We start from the raw sequence: 19322 nt of genomic DNA, 5'->3' as shown, positions 1-19322 counted from the left end.
GGCATTAAAATTTAAACTCCTCAACCAAGAGCTTTTACTTTCAAAAAAATGATTAAATTTTGTGAAAAAGGTAAAGAAAAATTAAAGTGGACAGTATTTGAGAGCAAAAAATTAAAAGGAATAATGAGAAGCAAGTAAATATACTGTTTGATAAATAAGTTATTTTAATTTTAACTTTTTATCAAAAATATTTTTGTAAAAATAGAACAAACATCTCACATATTTGTTTATTTTTATTAAATTAAACAAAAACAACTTTGAATATGTGTTTAAGAAACACAAAAAAACTGTTTAAAAATTCAAGAACTATTTTTTTAGTTATTACAAACACTCAGTTAATGTGGTATATTGTGAAATTTTATATTATTCCAAATATATAATTTAATCACTGAATTCCATATTTTCTCATTCCATCTTATTTCTCCCCTACCATTTTAATTATAATTAATTTTTTTTTGTTGTAAAAACTACTTTTATTCATACACACTACACACATTGTTGCATTTATCACGACCCTCTAATTTAATTAACTCATAAAATATATCTTTTAGACAAGATTTTTCAAAGAAATTAAGAATATTTTTCATGAATCGAGTTGATTGGTACCAACCAATTCCAAAAATCTCTTTCTCTTTTTTTTAAAAAAACTACAAAAATATTAGGGGGTCGCGAATCTTCATTTAAAAGGAAAAAACAATAACCCCGTAAACGGCGTCGTTCGATTTTACGAATCGGCACTAAACGCCCACACATTTTGACTATATTCACATTTGACCAGAGGCTCTTCACTTCAGTTTCGCCTCCCTTTTCGTCCGCCTTCCCCCGCCTAACGATTTCCCCTCTTTCTGATTTTATCAATCACACGCCAAACCCTAAAACCCTTTTAGGGTCTGGAAGTAGTGAAGACCGTTTGTCTCTTGCTTGTAACTTTTGTTCGTTTCATGAATTGGTGAAATTGCAGCAACCCCTTTTGCAATTTTCATCTCTTTACCTATGAATGGAGTTTACTATTTATAGAATTTCATTCGCAAGCTATTACCCGTCGTCCTTCGTCGCCCTAGCGGTGACCCTTTCATGTTTCTTTTTTGCGCTTCTTTTGATTCTCCGGAAGGGGAAATTACAGTCGAGTAAGTCTGAATTGAATAATTGGAGTGATTGTGTACGTACTGACAAAGATAACAAAAGTGGTAGCTGTGCTGAAATGACGGCGCTTTTGAATGGTGGTGAGAATGGGGAGATTGCGGCGGAGAGGCAGACCGGGGTGTCCATGATGGAGCAGTTGGTGCCGGAGATCACGACGCATGCACTGAGTTACTTGGACTACCCAAGCCTCTGTAGGCTCTCCATGACTAATTCGCGCATGCGTGAAGCTGCCAATGATGATAACGCGTGGAAGGCCCTATTTCATAAGGTTTAATATTATTTCAATCTTGTAAAAAATAAAAATAAAAATGAAAGTTTATTCCACGGAGCAATGTTAGTTCCTTGAGGTGATATTTAGTTTTTGGTACTGTTGAAGTTGAAGTTACTCTTTGGGTCAGTTTGGCTTACCCAGCGGGTGGTCTTGAGTTTTCCCAGAAATTTTGCTACTTCACTTCCAGTGGTAGCATTGTAGCATGCCCAGTCTTTGCATATATCTATGGATTTGAAAATTTCTGAGTTTGTTTTCAAGTGACGTCAGTTCATATGATTGGTCACTAGGAGTGCAGCTGTAAACTTGAACAATTGTTTGTAAATCATACATGCAGAAGCAACATTTAGAAGATATTTTTTTTTCAACTTTAGGTTGGTCACAGATTCTTATTTAATCTGTTTAGAATGCATGAGAACCCATATGCTAAGATTCTCTTTGTTCATCCATATTCATAGCTCATAGCGGGGTTGAAATCAAGATTAGGTAGGAGGGCAATTTGATACTGTGAATTAGAAAGAAGCAAAAAAAAAAATTCCATATATGTTTTTAGAATTGCTGAATCTGGTGCTTGACCCTTCATGGACTAGGATTTCACTTTGGAGCAAGATAATGTGACACCACCCAATGGATGGAAAGCCTATTATGCAGCCACAAGAGCTATTGTAAACATCAATTTGGAGTTTTTTAGGATAGTGAGAGACAGAGCGCTGCCAGATATGGCTCTATTTTGGCTCAATGCAGATTATGTGAAGTGTTTTCATGCAAATGGCGAGTCGTTTAGCGGGTATGTGGCTTCCTATCCATTCACCAAAAAATTACAGCTTTTGCTAATTTAATTAATAATAACCTTTATCTTGTCGAAGGTATAAATGAAATGGATCTGATGCCGTGCACATCACCGTTGAAGGGGTCCACATGATCCAACGACTACTGTACACAGCACGATGCTCTGCACAGTAGATATCCATTCTAATAAAATACAACTGCTACTCATTATTGTCTTTTTTCCTTCTTGATTTGATTCATAATCAAGTCACATCTCTTCTTGCCCAAAGAATTTATATATTTATATCATCTTGCTTTGGACGTAAAATGTAAAGTATACGTCATTCACCTTTTTTGCCACCGCCCACCCCCACCCCCCTTGTATGGTCAGCCTTGACTCATTGGTTTTTACCTTCATCCTATTATATGCTTAACTCTGGATATGGAGTCCAGAAACATTGTGATGCTTGGTTGAGATAAACTAAGGGTGATCGTTTTTCTACATGTTTGAACAGTGTAGTTAAAATGTGGTGCCAGAAAGACAGTCTGATTGAAAATAATGGAGTCTGGAGGGCTTTTTTGTCAACCATGTTAGTGTCTCGTTAATATATTTATCAAACTCTTTTTGCAGTTACAATGCGGTCATGGGGAGCTGGCAGCTAGCCTTTAGCTGGGAGAATGTTGCTGATTTCCAGATTCGAGATGTCAGAACTCGGGTGCTGACAGATATGGCTTGGGTATCAATGAATGCTTACATTGACCTGGAAGCCGAGGCATTTAATGTAACTAATATTTATGAGTTCCACCATGGAAGGTGGTACATGGTGCACCATCATACCTCAGCATTGTTAATTCATGGAGTTGGTTTGCAGCTTCTTCCGCATGTATAAGTTGGCGGGGGCAGAATGCTTAGCGGCGGATCAAGCAGGGACAAAGAGAAGAATTGTCTCTCTCATACTAAAAAGAACTTCAAACTTCATATGTAAATTCCCCGAAAAAATACGAGTTTTTCCCCTTCTCCTGGATACACTAAATGGCGTGTCCCAGGTTAACAAGAAGCTCGACTCTTTGAAGCTTTTGTTTTCTTCACAATTTTTTTTTATGGAAAGAAAAACTTGTGGAATTGATCCACGATTTATACGGCATATGTATTCTATAAACCCCTCTACGTTAGCTTAAACAATAAAACTAAGTGAATTTAACTTAACTTTTTTAATAATCGATTCAGAATATCTATATGTTTTTATACATGGAAATAATAGATAATAATTAATTTGTAATAAATTCAATTTAAACAATCACATGGACGTAAAATATAATTTACATTAACCTTTCACTACATTGATTTCAATCGTGTATTGATTCTTACTCGATAGTTATGTCAGATAATTCAAACACACATTTGATACAATTTTTTTAAAAAAATTCAATATAATCCATGGTACTTAACAACATATGACACGAGCACCTGAAGTGACCTTTTTAGTGAAAACATGCCATTTTACTGTGCTCTTAATATACAATGTGTGTTCTTATAGGTGTAGGCGTGGATGTAATTGTTACAAGTCAACCTACATAATTATGAATACTCGAAATACAAATTGTTACAATTCAACCTAGCATAATTATGTTTAATAAATACAAATCAGCCGTTAGTCCAACTAATGTCACACACGATTTGGTCAAATTGAAGTTGTTCATGCATAACAGCATGGGTGCCGGTTGCTTCGACATGCTGAAATAGATGTTTGACTTGTAAGTCATTACACATTCAATTTCCAGACTACACCGAGTCTTGAACAAGTGTTGATTTAATTTAAATTACATTTTTAATCATTTTGATATTTTATCCGACAATTTTATCACATCAAAACATTGCAAGATTGGGGCCAAATGCACTTTGTCACATTGATAATAACAGAGAGCAGAGAATTGTATATACAAAGGGCCAAAATGCTAAAATTTTGTGCAATACTAAGTCTATCCAGATTCCAAATCACCCTTTTTAATACCCATCTGTAAAAGAAACCAAACAATTTACAAATAATGAAAGCCACGACAACGGTAAGATCATCTTTCTTGCCACCACAATATGCCATACCATTTCTCAAAGACGCTTCTGTGAAGGGAGTAAAAGCAGATTTATCAATGGAATTGTAATAAGGATGTTCGGCGATGCTTCTTGCAAATTGATCTGGATCTGCTCCTGCTCCTTCTAAGAAGTTAGCAACGTCCCTTATATCTTTCGTGAACAAGTTTTCGAATACGCAATCAGTGCCTAGTATAAGAATGTCCCCTGCTTGTGCTGGCATTTCAGAAACCTGTGAATTGATGACAATCACCGCACTAAATAATTGAGAAAATGAACATGTGAAAAAGATGGAAGTAGTTGAAACCAAGCCTGACTGGATCTATTTGCTATGGACCCTCAAACATTTAGATCTTCTTAACATTGAAAAAGTATTTTAAATGAAATTACGTGGACCCCATGCAGCTCGAGATTCGTCCATCCATTCCATTCTCAAAGGCCAGTTATTTGTGGATTCTTGGAAAGCAAGGTGGAACTTCAGATTTAGAACAACGTTAGAACAACACAATACCTGTGCCACACTGGGTGTAGATGCAGATTTACCAAGCTGATATGGACAATTGAAGCGACAAGTCTGGATTGGTGACTTGCAGAACTCTTCTCCATCTCTTAATAACAAGAATCCACTATCTCCCACATTAACAGCATGCAAGGACTGTACGCTGAATGAAATATTAAACAAATGCCATTACATTACCAAAAATAAGAAAACAAGAAAGGAGCCTCACGTTGCAAAGGACAAATACAGAACCTGAAATAGTGAACAAACAAAACCTCACCTTGTTTTTAGTGTTGATATGCAAGCTGTGGAGGATCCTGGAACCTTAGCCTTCAAGTATGCTTCATTCAAGATGTGTTTAAGATTAAACTTATGATTACTTTCCTCGGTAGGATAGTTTCCGAGCACTAAAAAAATTGGACATCAGTTTCGAGCATATTCTCCAGCATCAACACCTCTCTCACTCCAACTCCCTACACCATCTGCCACACCAATTGTTTGTTTCTCCTCAAATATGAAGCGAGCGTCGAGGATCGGACCTTCTCTCCTTTGGGATGTAAAAGGCTCCACAAACCGTCTTCAGACTTCTTTTTGTACTGAAGAAGTTTGATAATAGTCAGCTTCCGACATGCAATTTATGGATGTTTTCGAGGACATATAACTGATTAACCAACCTATGCTATAAGTTATCCTCAAACATCCACCAGAGCACATCATTTTTATCATTTCATGATAAATCGCCTAACATACTAGCGAAATCATACTTGCAGGCATATGATGAGTACAAAAGTATTATGAGACTCGCTTAGATGACTTCAGCCTAAAATTCCTCAAGACTACTTTAACAGAATATGCATTTAAACTACAAAAGAAAACTCAGATCAAATGATTTCGAACGATAACATACTGGCATGCATTTGGTGCTGGGGACTGTGCCTGTCCTCAACTAGAAAAGATCTCCAATTTTACTATTAAATTTTGGGTAAGAACATTATACGTGAATATTTAGGTCAACAAAATTGAGGTTACTTGGGCTTCAACTGAGGATTAGGAAAGGAACCTGGTCGTCTATTCCCAGGGGTTCACTCACTCACCTAGCATGCATAGACGACTACAAATCACCACCCACTAATTCTATGATCATCAATAAAAACAATAGAAATAATATTAACTATTCACGTAAATTCACGACTATCAAGATAGGGGGAGAACTCTTACTACAATTAACAAAAATGGGCTTTGATTTTTTCACGACTAACAGTCGTTTGATATTAATTTTAAATAAAATAAAATGTTTTAGAAATATTAAATTGAGGTGAATTACATTTTTTTAAAGAAGAAATTGTAATATACAATTTTACAAATTGTCATATTTTAACCAGTGAAATGTAGTATTATATTTATAGATTAAATTATTCTGTAAAAATTATAATTCTAGTTATTAAAATGTATAAGAATCACTTTCGCACATAAATTTGCATTAAAATAATTGAAATTTGAAATTAGATTTTATAGCATGGAAAAAAAAGATTTATAAATAAATTATCCAGAGTGGTTTATCACACGCTATGTCCATGCATGCCGCCCATCACATGCATAATCCATCCAGCTTGGCGTGTTCAGATTTCAGGGTTAGGCAGAGGCGGCCTTCAGAAAAATAACTTATTCAACAACAATCATTCATTAGAATACACATTTCTAGCTTTTTTCAATCAATTTTGTCGTCGTATCAAATATCGAAACAAAAATTTGTGTGATACGAACTCATGTGTCGTATTTTATGAGACGGATATCTTATTTGGGTCATCCATGAAAAAATATTACTTTTTATGCTAAGATTATTTCTTTTTATTGTGAATATCGGTAGGGTTGACACATCTCACATATAAAAATTCGTTAGACCGTCTCACAAGAGATCTACTCAAATATCTTTTAATAGATTTTTCCTCTAAAAATCATTTAATTCATCTTTACTCGTTGTGACTCTCAAATAAGATTTTGAAAATTTATACCAGAGAAGTGTTTAATAGACCACAACTCTATTCTCAATCTTCTCAAATTTAATTTAAAGTAGACTTAATTCAAATAAATACAAAAAGGAAAGAAGAAAGAAAGAAATTACATGCACGCAATGAAGAACTGAAGCTGAAATTTTTGAGAAACCTTTAAGTAATTTACTTTGTTAAAAAAAAATTTATTCAGAGAATTTATATTATCATACATACATTTAAAAATGTTATTTCAAAGAACTATAATTGAATATAAGGAAATTTAATCCTGAAAAATAAGAAAATAAGGATTTTTTTAAATATAAAAATTATATGGAGCAAATAAATAAAAAAAATTCAAAGAATGGACGTGCGATGATGTTATCCACAATCACAAAATTGGTTTTTTTTCCTCAAATGGGTCCATTACCTGAAATTAACACCACAAAATTATCGAAGCCCCGCAATTAATCGCAGCCACACAAATTCATAAATTCTTTCTTATTATTATTATTAAAACACACACACCATTTTCATGCACCATAATCTTCCATCTCCCCGATCTTTATCACTTTCCCTCCCATGGGGTGCACTTCATCCAAAAGCATCGACGTCGACGCCGGCGGTGTCTATCGTCTTCCGCCGTCCAGCTTCGCCATCTTCGACGTCAACGCCATCGAAGAGCCGTGGCTCAATTCATGCGAGCCGCAGGATCATCGGAAGCAGCCTTCACAGTTGCCAGCCCCCATTCTAGAGAAGCTCGACGCCATTGAAGATGCACCTCGCACGTGGGAAGAGGTCAGCAAGGCCCTGGAGGACCTCAAGCCCAAGCTCAACTCCGTCCCTATACTTCAGGCGAGTATGAAACCAGTCAATCCTACGCCACCAGCTCAAGATAGCCCCGCCGAAAAAGGAGAATCGCAACCTAAGAGCTTGACTTTCCATACGCTCGAAGAGCTGGAAGCTAATATCTCTTCGAAAGAATCATCAAAACCCGCTGAATCAAAGGGAGTTGCAGAATTGAAAAAATTCAACCCAACCATGTCCGACCCACTGATCGACTCGCGAAACGGCATCAATCATCTAGATGTCCCCAAGTCGCTGAAAGACAACATTTTCATAAAGAGAGACAAACTAGAGCGAGGAAAGGAAGGCAAAACCGGGGGTTTTGTCAAGCGGGACCCCTTAGCCGATTTCGAAGAGAGATGCCCTCCCGACGGAGAAGAATCTGTCGTCCTCTACACGACATCCTTAGGCGGCGTCCGGCGCACCTACGAGGACTGCAACATAGTCAGGACACTGATGGAGACACACAGGATCGTGTTCGACGAGCGCGACATATCATTACACGGCGGATTCCTGAACGAACTGAAGGAATTACTAGGCGAGGGAGTTAGTGTTCCGAGGGTGTTCGTGAAGGGGAGATACCTGGGCGGAGTGGAAGAAGTAGTGCATTTAAACGAAACGGGTCGCCTCCCAAGGATACTTAACTGGGCACGTGTGGAGAGGGGGGTGGGTAGGTTGGGCTGCGAGGGCTGCGGCGGCGCCAGGTTTGTGCCATGCTTGGAGTGTGGAGGAAGCTGCAAGATTGTTGTGGAGGGAAAGAAGGAGAGGTGTGGGGTTTGCAATGAGAATGGATTGGTCCATTGCCCCGCATGTATTTGATCATCACTGTTATCTTGCTTTCGATTTGGGATTGGGATTCTTTTTGTTTTGGGTATGTATTTTATAACTATACATGATAGATATTTTAAAACAATTTCTATTGAAGTATATTCTAAGGATAAATTAGGATTTAGTACATTTTATTAAAAGACTTGGGTTTTAGTACATGGAGAGAGAATATTTTTTCAAAAATGCCAAATTTATCCTTACTCTCCCGAAAATGGTATCAGAGCAGGTTAATTTATTTCAAACACATGATTTATTTTTACAAAAGAAACTAAAATGTTTGAGGAGGAGAATTTCGAAAAATTATGAATCCGAACTTAGGTTCGAGAAAAATAATTTACAAGATTTATTCCAATATTTTGGAATATATACAAGTTTATCTAACTATTGTTAGATATCAGAAACAGAAAGGGATCCTCAGGTAAATTTTCAGGTAAATTTATGATTCAGGTAAATAAGTTTCTGGAGATAGTACCAGATTCATCTAAGCTCTCTTTAGATCTTGGAGAAATCAAGAAAACCATACAAAATTATTGCAACATGCTATATTTTGTACCTCAACGAGTTGAAAAAATCCTTAAAAACCAGGAAGAAATTCTTGGAATATTAAAAGATATTCAAATAAGAATTCAGAAACTAGAACAACAACCAAGTTCTAGTAAAAGAACTTCAGGAAGATGGTTACCACCCTCATTTGGTATTGAACCCTTGTTACATCAACAAGGAAAGGCCAGAGTGGTGACGAAACCTTTGACTGAAGAAGAAAAGATGATCAATCTAATTAAATCTGTCTCAGAAAAGAAATTTATCTGATGACAACTTTGGAAAGGATTGGTCTGGAGGATCTACAAGAGCTTGCGGAATCTTTCACAAATCTCAAAGTGGTAGATCTAAAGATGAACACAGCAGGAGGTGAAATACCTTCTATAACTTGGTCATCTTCTCAGGAACCACCAAGGGAAAGTGTGGGATCTCAGAATGTGAACATGAGAGAATCTCAATCTGATTTCCATACTGGTGGAGGTTCACACCCAGCGGGAACAAGGTCAAGGAGAAATCAAATTCTCTTGCACCAAACACCCTATGGGAAGACTGTTTTAGATCCTATACATCCTTACGGGGTTATGCTTAACCTTGATGTATTAGATTTCAAAAACAGATAAGATTTCATAGATGATTGGACATCTGCTATGAGAATTGCAGTAGGAACACTTGATCTCAACAAAGAAGGATTCATTAAACTTCTAGAAATGAGTCTTATGGGATCAGTGAAAATTGCTTGAGACATGACTTCATTAGAAATGAAAGAGTCAGTCATAGCCGGAGAATCTCTAAGCGAGATAGCCGGAAAAATGGCTACCCTATTTAAAGCACAATTTATAGGGGTAGACTATTTCAACAGTCAAGATACAGAGAAGAGAAAGAAATATACCTAGGCTCTGTATAGTCTTGAATTACACGATATATGTTTAGTAGATGAATATATTATGTTATTCACTAAATATCGATGAAATTCAGGAGTCGAAGAAGATATAGCCATGCAGCTTTTCTTCGCAAAAATGCCAAGTCTCTGGAGAGAAATGCTCATAAGGGAATACTTACCTGGAAATCCAGATACGTTGGCAAGAAGAGCCTCTTTCCTTAAAGAAAAATTGGCAGAATGGCGCCATATGACAGCATTACAAAAGAATTACAAACGATTAAGGGGTATTAACAAAAGAACTCCTTTGTGTTGTAAGGAAAATGATCTTCCAACAATTATTGGAAGTAAACCATAGAAGCATAAGAGGAAAGATTTTAGAACTCATCCTTGTGCACGAAGTGGAAGAAGTTCTTGGAAACCAAGAACTATATGGTCTAGACAGAAAGCCAGATCTTATAAATCTGGACAAAGAAGTGGATCATCAAGGAGTAGGATATCATCCCAAGCATCGAGTACATCTCGAAGCACATGAAGAACATCTACGAAGAAAACTTTCAGAAGAGCCCATACTCGAGAAAATGAAAGTTTCAAGGATTGTAATTGCTGGACATGTGGAGCAAGATGTCATATCTCGACCAACTGTCCAGAAAATGAAAAAAGAGGTATTAAACGCTTCGATCCAACCCTGGATATTGAAAAAAGCAGTTTATTACCAAGATCTTATTCAGGTATACAGATTCGAGGACATTGCCTCGGATGAAAGTATATATGAAGAAGAAGAGGTCTTAAGTCAGGGAGAATCTGATGGAACAGAATCGGAATCTGACTGAGGACGAGGTGTTTCGTGTCGAAACACATGAAGATTTGTCTGGATTCTTCAGCCAGACAACAATATCCCATAATATGGTCCAAAGGATCATGAGAGAAAATCCTAGTCTACAGAGATATCAAGGTTTCTCTGCAGGACATGTAGAAAAGTTCTTAGGAAGTCTTGGCATAAGAAACAGAAAGCATCATCTAATCTATAAAGTTTCTAGAATGGAAATGACAATCCCGATGGAACTTACAGGAAATAGAATGGAGATGCAGTTAATTCCTTCTGAAAAAATAAAGGAGGAATTACAAAAACTCAAGATAGAAATAGCACGGACTATGTCCTGGATTCATATTTGACCAATCCAAATTATGATGAAAGCTACTTTCAAAGAAGGAATAGATTCGCCTATTGATATTGCTATATGCGATAAAAGAATGGGGAATTTACAAGATTCAGTATTGGGAACAATCTCATGAAATCTCTGTGCAGGAAAGATTGTAGGAGTAATCTATACAAGGATAGCCTACAACCTGGCAGATCGAGATTTCAGCCGAGCCTTGACATTACATCAGAATTTCAAGGAAAAGAGGTTGATGAAGAAAGGTAATAGACCATATTCTATTACTTACCAGATTTTATATGCTCTATCTAATACACATCATTCTGAATTGTTTATTAGAAATGAGTTCATTGAAATCCTTGAGATTTTTGGAAAAATTGCTCAGGCAATTTATCCAGAACGAGTTGAGTTCCTTTAATACAGGAAACATATATCAAAATACAAGACAAATCGATTCTACAAAGGAATCAAAGTCTTAGATTGGAATCAAGAAGACTATCTTTTCAGGGAGATAGAATAGCGAGTTACAGGTGGGGAAAATTTCCTGTCATAGAAAACCAACAGGAGCCGAAAAGTTTTTCTACAATGGGAAAACTTAGATGCCCAGAAGGGTGGAATGAAATAGAAATAGTATTTGATATTACTAAGCAAATGAATCAATTTCCTTGTAATTCAATATACTATTTGGAACAACATATGATAGGAACTTACCAAGGACTGATTAATATTGGAGAATTGGAAGTTCATATTCAAGGAATTCCAGGGCAAGAATCAGATCAACTGATTCTTGGACTAGAGTTTCTCGAGGAACACAAACCTTGAAAACATCTAGAATATGGAATGAAGTTTATGGCAGAAGATAAGATGTGGAAAATCCAATGACCACAAGTCCATTCTCCATATACATTCCAGTAGGAATGTTGTATGAACAATATAAGGCAGAATACTTTGCTGCTTATATTGATTCAGGTGCTGGAATCTGTACAGCAAAAAGAGGTGTTTTTCCAAATAATTTGGAAGAAGAGTTACCAAAGATTGCTGGAAGAGATTTTTCCAAAAGAATCTTAATCTTATGTAAAGGGATTAAGATGACAGAAATCATGATTGGCGGTGCTGGACAAACACCTTGGTATAAGGTTAAAACACCACCAATTTATTTTCATGATACATGAGCTGACATATTGTTAGGAAATAATTTCCTACAGATGTTCAAATCTTATACTCAAGAAAATGAGACTAGAAGATTAGTGTTCACAACACCTTGTGATCACAAAATCATAGTCCAGAAACTACGATCGGCATTTTACAGAAAATTGCCGATCCAGTTTCACAGCAAGCGTGGTGATTCAGGACAACTTCTGAACCAAAAAATGAAGGATTCTAGACGGTTTGGAGAAACAATGCTCCAGTTAAGAGCAGACAAAGTACTCCAACCAGAAGATATAGAATGCCTTAAGATAACTCTACAAACGAATGAAGTATAGTTCGAATCTAAGGTATCATTAGAAGATGTCAAGAAAAGGATCAAAGAAAATTACAATGAAGATCCCTTGGCATGGTGAGACAGAAATCAACTCAAAGCGTGCCTTAAGATTAAGAAAGGCAAAGAGTATGAATTTGTCCGTTGTAAGCGTATCCCAATGAATATCATTGATCAAAGAGATATACAGATTATAATCAAGGAACATTTGGGCCTTGGTTTAATTAAAGCCGGTATATCACCATATAGCAGTCCAGGTTTTCTCGTAAGAAATCATGGTGAGATAAAACAAGGTAAACCCAGACTAGTTATTAATTATCAAGAAATTAATAAGATTCTGGAGTTTGATGGGCATTTTATACCTAGTAGAGAACACTTGATTAGTTGCATACGCAACGCCAAGATATTCTCTAAGTTTGACTGTAAGTCCGGATCTTACCAAATTCGGATGCAGGAAGAAAGCAAGAAATTTACACCTTTCTCCACACCTCAAGGACATTATATTTGGGAAGTATTACCAATGGGATTGGCTAATTCACCTCAGATATTTCAAAGAAAAATGGATAATCTTTTTAAAGATTATTTTAAATTTATGTTTGTTTATATTGACGATGTTTTAATAGCATCTAGAAATATGAATGAACATGTTAAATACTTGGAGATTTTCTCTAAGGTTTGTAAAAAAAGAAGGACTGATTTTATCTGAAAAGAAAGCAGTCATTGCAACAAGAAAGATCGAATTCCTCGGAATTGAAATCGATGAGTCATGAATAATTCTGCAAGACCACATAGTCGAAAAGGTACAGAATTTTCCAGAAAGTCTCAAAGACAAGAAACAACTTCAAAGTTTTCTAGGAGTTGTTAATTTTGCTGGAATGTTTATTAAAAACCTAGCAAAACACAGGAAAGTGTTTAGTCCATTATTGAAAAAAGATGCAAGATATATATGGACAAAAGAGCACACAGAAGGACTTGTCTATTTGAAGGAGATTTGTAAGAATCTTCCCAAAATGGCGATTCCTCAAGATGAAGACGATCTGGTATTATATACTGATGTCAGTGATCATTGGTGGGCAACAGTTCTTACTAAGCTCACACCAGATGGAGAACAACCATGTAGATATTGCAGTGGGTTATTCTCAGATGCAGAGGCCATCAGATGGCATATCAACGAGAAAGAATTTTATGCAGTAAAAAAGGCTTTTGAAAAATGACCATTATTTTTACTTGCAAAGAAATTTACTTTGAAAGTTGATAACACACAAGTAAAGCTTTTTTAAGGAATAGAATTGAGTCTAAACCAGAGAAGGCTAGATTATTAAGGTGGCAGGCACTATGTCAGAATTATAATTTTGATATTGTGATAATAAAATCTCATAAAAATATTCTTGCAGATTTTTTAACAAGAAATGGTCAGCGATGATATCGATGTCATCATCAAGATGCAGAGGTATTTGAGGGAACACCTTGAAATGCTTCAAAACGAATTTAACAAGCTAGTCGTAAACGCAAAAGTTGCGGGAAGACTACAACAAGCCGATAAGAGAGTTGTCTTTGATCGAATTACAGGATGCTTACAGGCGTATACTCAGTTATGGTCTGTAACACAAAGGCCTATCCTCCAAGGCATTGAGAAGCCATTGGTTTCTCAAATGGAGAGTTTTCGAGTACATGACTCTATACCTGAAGCAGGGGATTCAAATACCCCTAGCACAAGTGTTAAGTCGGGATCATCTCCAGATGAGTTGGCTGAAACAAATATTGAGACTCCTGATCCTTATCTTGAGTCATCAAGTCAACCCTTCCCCTCGGGGATTGAAGAGGGAGAGATCAACCTTAGGCCTCGTACTGACAAAGGCAAATCTAAGGTTGGTACTAACGAAGTTACAATTTCTCCATTTCAGGTTTACCAACAAAACTGTGAGAAATTAAAAACAAGAGTTGGCATTAACCCAGCTACCAATAGGGTTGATGTTTCAGGGAAATATCCTAGGGTATGGATGAAACCTAATTCATATCCCAAGGAGGTCAAAGCCTGGTATGAATTCGGGGCCCTTGTCTCAGTTTATACCACATCACCCAGCTTTCCGGAAATCTCATGATTACCTAAATGGATCCAGGAAGTTGTTCATGAATCTTGGGCGAATAACGATTATTTGTCCAGAGGAGATGTTTTGGAGCTATACTTTTTCATTGCAGCACCAGAACCAGCAGGGAAAGGTTCACACGAAGCCTTTCATTTCATCAAGTTAAGGAGGCCAGATACAAATATTCAGAAATTTATCAAGGACCCTCCGACAGAAGAAACACTCCTGATTGCTTCAATTACTGAAGACGATATTTCAACCAGAAGAGCATGGGGTTTATGGATCTGTCTCACTGAGATGGACAAAGTTAAGTTCCCATCCAAGTTTTATCAAAATTCTTTGAATGGATCGTTCCTGTTAAATACAATGACAGGAAAAACTACAAGTTTTGCTGAAGAAATATTTGAAAAGAAAAGAAATCTTCTGTGGAACAGCAAGCTGCCGGCAAGTAAAGAAAATCGTCGGAAATTCTGCAATATGGCACATGTAGGAAGATGGTCAGAAAACATCTGTCGTGAATGCCAGAATCAGAAAGAACCAGAATTCGGTAAAGGTTTCAAACCGAGATCTGATCGGAAACATTTTACCGAAACAAGGACAAGCAGGGAAGGACCACCAGCACATTTTCCTCGAGGATACAAAAAGCCAAAGATTCCTCGACAAAGTTGAAAATGGGCATGTGATCATCCCACCAAGAAAAGAAGGACCACCATGTTAACAAACCATGTGAGTGGAATTCAAGGACCACCAATAAGCGGTGGAAAAAGAACAAGAACAACCAATAATAGGTGAAAAATGACAAAAGACATTGGATTCCTTATCTTTAAAGATAATGGAAATCTAATAAAAAGACAGGAAACTGGACCCAATTAAATCTATAAATAAGACCAAATGGGAACCAGTAAATCACACTAGACTTAAACCAAACTGGAAACAAAATGTATTTTTCATACCTCAGAGTTTCTAGAAAAAGGATTAAAGAAACAAGAAAAGAGCTGAAAAATTTTAAAGAATTTCAGAAAAGGCTCAAAGAAACAGGAAGAGAGATGCAAGCTGATCTGATCCAGGTGCATATAAACTATTTATGCCGACAGATAAAAATTCAAGAAATGACTGTTTCTAGATTAATGATCTAGAAAAAGACAAATCAAGAAGGATGGAGGGACCATCTTAAGAGGACCACTCAACCACTACATGGTCCATATGCAAGCTGTAAAGGCTTATCAAGATTTGGAATCTGTGTTTCAAAACCGAAGGAGCCTTCTATAAATAAGGCATGAAGGAAGAACATTTTCCTCATTTCTTTCAAGAAAAATTTGTAATATTTTCTCTTTATGTGTTTTCAAGTTTCGGCTTCTATCAGTAGCTAAACAAGTTCCTCCTCCTCTACAGGAGGTTTCAATGTATTAATAAATGTTTGTGTTTGAATAAAGAGATCTTTGCTCTTAGCCCCTCTCATGTATTATTTTAAAAATTTTATCTTATACTGTACACTCTAAGGTAGGAAACGAATTAGAGTTGTGCCAAGTACTGCTGAAGGAATCTGCGTCGGTAACCATCGATTGCGATCGCGTGGTTGGACTGTGAGGAGCAGTTCGTAAAATACGGTGGATATAACCCGGTGGTACTCTGGTCAAAAAGGTATAAGATTTAATTTATTTTACGGAAGCATGATGAGCCATTATTTAAAAGAAAAATCAATTATTTGAAATAAAGGTTTAAAGGATAGTTTTGGAATTTGGGTATCAAAACCAAATTTGATAAAAAAATGGGTACTGTATCACAAGTTGCCCAAATTTTGATATGAAATTCAAATCCACTTCGTTCAATCAGGCTTCAAAAAGCATATCCTTAGCCCAAAATTTTTAATCCAATGTAAAACCAATCATATTGTTCTTCTTGATTAATTTCAATAACCATTCAACGTAAATAAAAACTTGTGTGAGATATTCTCACGGATTGTATTTTATGATACATATATTTATTTGAGTCATTTATGAAAAAATATTATTTTTATTCTAAGAGTATTACTTTTTATTGTGAATAATGGTAGGGTTGACCCGTCTCACTTCACAAATAAAGATTCGTGAGACCGTCTTACAAATACTTATTCTTCAATATAATATTAATTTCGGGATATTTGAAAGAATAATCTTGGTCAAATTTATTTTTAAGAAATATCAGCTCCAAGTGTATTTCATTTTTTCAAATAAGAAAGTCGTTTTTCTAACTTTTTTTTTTAATAAATGTTATTTTACTTAACTACCACTTAATTTCACAGGTTTATCTGACCTTATCTCATGATCGATAGTATCATATACCTAATAACCTCATCATCTTTAGATTAATCTATTAAACCCGGCCACGTTCTGGTTTTACTCACGGCCTATTAATTTATTGTTTCTAGCGGCCTACTTTATCAATTAATGTCTTTAATATCACGTAATTAAACATTACTCTTTTTCTCAAAACGACTTTAATGTCTCAAACAAACACGGCTTTAATAGATAATATATTTATCTTAAATAGTTTTAATATGTTGCATACCCACATCGCACACCTATGTGAGCATCGCTAAGATGACATTCACGTATTTGCTGTAATGAAATATATCAAAATTGTACATCAATAAGTGAGTCTCGCATCATCGATGCTCACATAAGTATGCACAGTAAATGTGCAACGTATCAAAACAATTTATCTTAAATATCATTCATTTCAATAAAAGTAATCTGAAACTTTGGTGCGTTGAGGTTCAAAAATTATGCTAAATGAAAGAAAATTTGATATTATTGTAATAATAAGAACTATGATATGATTATATTATAATTGATTTTCTCGTGTCGATGTCTATCATATATAATATTCTATAAATGGACACTCTTAATTTTCAATTTTTTATTATTATTATTATAACATTGGGTCGGGTGGGAAAAGGTTTTTAAAAACAACAATCTATAATGTCATTTTATTCATCATGGTTTTTATAATGCCGGTTGAATAAACGATTTGGGCTCATCCCAAACATTCATTAGCACAAATAAAAATCTAGAAATTTGACTTATTTATATCGTCAAATTTCAATATCACTCGACCTTATTACGATAGACATATATATGTCCTGCTATGCTATGTAAAATGAGCGAGTTGAGTTAATAATTTTTCAACATAACAAAATGACAAACACTTAAAAAAAAATGAGTTTAGTTGAATTGATGATTTCTCGATACATAAAAAAAGGTCCATATCGACCCACACTACTGTCTATTTTGACAACTTATGAATTATATAGCTCGTATAGTTAGCTAAGCGCAGCACACCAAAGTGCCGTGTTAATGACAAACATGACATTAGCCTAAATACATCGCATAGAGCGGCCAACCAAGTTTAATTCCGTGGGCCCCCTTATCCTTTACTTTCGCCAACTTACTAAATTGCAATTTAAATCGCCCATAATATATAAATATTCATCTGTTTCGAATTGCAATTTTTTTAATGGCAAAAATTTGTTTGAGATTATCTCACGAATCATATTTTGTGAGACATATATCTTATTTGGGTCATCAATGAAAAAATATTACTTTTTATGCTAAGAATATTACTTTTTATTGTGAATATCGGTAGGATTGGCCAGTCTCAGATAAAGATTTGTGAGACCGTCTCATAAGATACTTACTATTTTCTAAATATAACTGGGTTAGAATTACTTTCCAAATCTCAAGTTACGTTTGGAATGAAGAATTAAATTTATATATAACTTATGTTTTCAATGACTCGGGTTTAAGATTATTTGAAATCTGGCATGATAGATCATTCAACAAATCCTCATCTAGGTACCACACCCCTGATTTTTTTTTTTTTTTTTAAATGTTCTTTCATCTAAAATATTAATATATTCCCTTCCTATCTTTAGTCATCAACCGAAATTTTTAACGAAATATTTTTTATTTAAATAATTAAATTACTATTCAATAACAATTCTTTCATTTTTTTAAAAATAATTTTACAAATAAAAATAATAAATAAAATAAAACAAAACGATAAAAACACAATATAAACCTTAAACAAATTTATTCAATTATCATATATTTATCACTCTTGTTTTCAAGTCTATTCTCTCGTTGATGTTATCTTTAAATTCTTGTTTTCTAGTTTTTTAAGGTACTACCATTTTAATTTTTTAACATGTCACTTCATTTATTTTTATGAAAACTAATAAAGTACTAATATATATTGAAAAACATTAACTTTGAAATTATAAAAAGTTGAACAAGATTTAAAATAGTTAAGAATAATAAATAAATGAATAAATTGTGATTTTATATATTTTATTTTGTACTCTAATGTTTATATTTTCAATTGGATTACAATTATTAAAATATTATTATTTTTACTCAAACTTAATATTGTAAAACATGTTATGAATAAAACATCGAGAACTTAGATATTATATCTTATAACTCTTTTGTGTAGGTAATATTTCAAAACTAAAGTTTTAGTTTTTTTATTGTACTAAATAAATTTATTATAATTATATTTTTGTTCAGAAACATAATAGCAGTTATTATCAATTTTTTCTATAAAATAATTATTTTAAAAAATTAAATTCTGGCTCAGAATATCTACACTTGTTTATCAAGTATATTTATTATATAATGTTTGGCATCTTAACATATAATTATTATGAACTCGAAGAACCCTAAAGAAATACATGCAATACACTTTTAACAGTATGTATTTGAAGCAAGG

General features: G+C 34.8%; 3 protein-coding genes across 3 annotated transcripts; 2 read left to right on the top strand and 1 right to left on the bottom strand.

The window, feature by feature from the left end:
* Nucleotides 1-751: 751 nt before the first annotated feature.
* LOC142545296 (F-box protein SKIP8-like) lies at nucleotides 752-3131 on the top strand. The gene is made up of 3 exons (XM_075652397.1): nucleotides 752-1411; nucleotides 2002-2198; nucleotides 2811-3131. Exons 1-3 carry the CDS (start codon nucleotides 998-1000, stop codon nucleotides 3067-3069), a joined length of 870 nt encoding a protein of 289 aa, XP_075508512.1. The 5' UTR covers nucleotides 752-997; the 3' UTR covers nucleotides 3070-3131.
* A 910-nt stretch (nucleotides 3132-4041) lies between these two features.
* LOC142545093 (putative protein phosphatase 2C 80) lies at nucleotides 4042-5175 on the bottom strand. The gene is made up of 3 exons (XM_075652067.1): nucleotides 5048-5175; nucleotides 4780-4930; nucleotides 4042-4500 (listed from the first exon to the last, which is right to left on the bottom strand). Exon 3 carries the CDS (start codon nucleotides 4489-4491, stop codon nucleotides 4042-4044), a length of 450 nt encoding a protein of 149 aa, XP_075508182.1. The 5' UTR covers nucleotides 4492-4500; nucleotides 4780-4930; nucleotides 5048-5175.
* Nucleotides 5176-7278: 2103 nt separating this feature from the next.
* Nucleotides 7279-8525, top strand: LOC142545295 (uncharacterized). The gene has a single exon (XM_075652396.1). It carries the CDS (start codon nucleotides 7338-7340, stop codon nucleotides 8418-8420), a length of 1083 nt encoding a protein of 360 aa, XP_075508511.1. The 5' UTR covers nucleotides 7279-7337; the 3' UTR covers nucleotides 8421-8525.
* Nucleotides 8526-19322: the final 10797 nt, after the last annotated feature.

This window comes from Primulina tabacum, chromosome 5, assembly GCF_025594145.1.
Source record: "Primulina tabacum isolate GXHZ01 chromosome 5, ASM2559414v2, whole genome shotgun sequence".
Lineage (NCBI taxonomy): Eukaryota > Viridiplantae > Streptophyta > Magnoliopsida > Lamiales > Gesneriaceae > Primulina > Primulina tabacum.
This window is presented reverse-complemented; position numbering and strand designations above follow the sequence as displayed.

Coding starts and splice junctions, on each gene's coding strand:
- LOC142545295 (XM_075652396.1), top strand. CDS start 7,338: ATGGGGTGCACTTCATCCAAAAGCATCGACGTCGACGCCGGCGGTGTC.
- LOC142545093 (XM_075652067.1), bottom strand. CDS start 4,491: ATGCCAGCACAAGCAGGGGACATTCTTATACTAGGCACTGATTGCGTA.
- LOC142545296 (XM_075652397.1), top strand. CDS start 998: ATGGAGTTTACTATTTATAGAATTTCATTCGCAAGCTATTACCCGTCG. Junction 1,412..2,001: donor GGAAGGCCCTATTTCATAAG/GTTTAATATTAT, acceptor TTCATGGACTAG/GATTTCACTTTGGAGCAAGA. Junction 2,199..2,810: donor AATGGCGAGTCGTTTAGCGG/GTATGTGGCTTC, acceptor CTCTTTTTGCAG/TTACAATGCGGTCATGGGGA.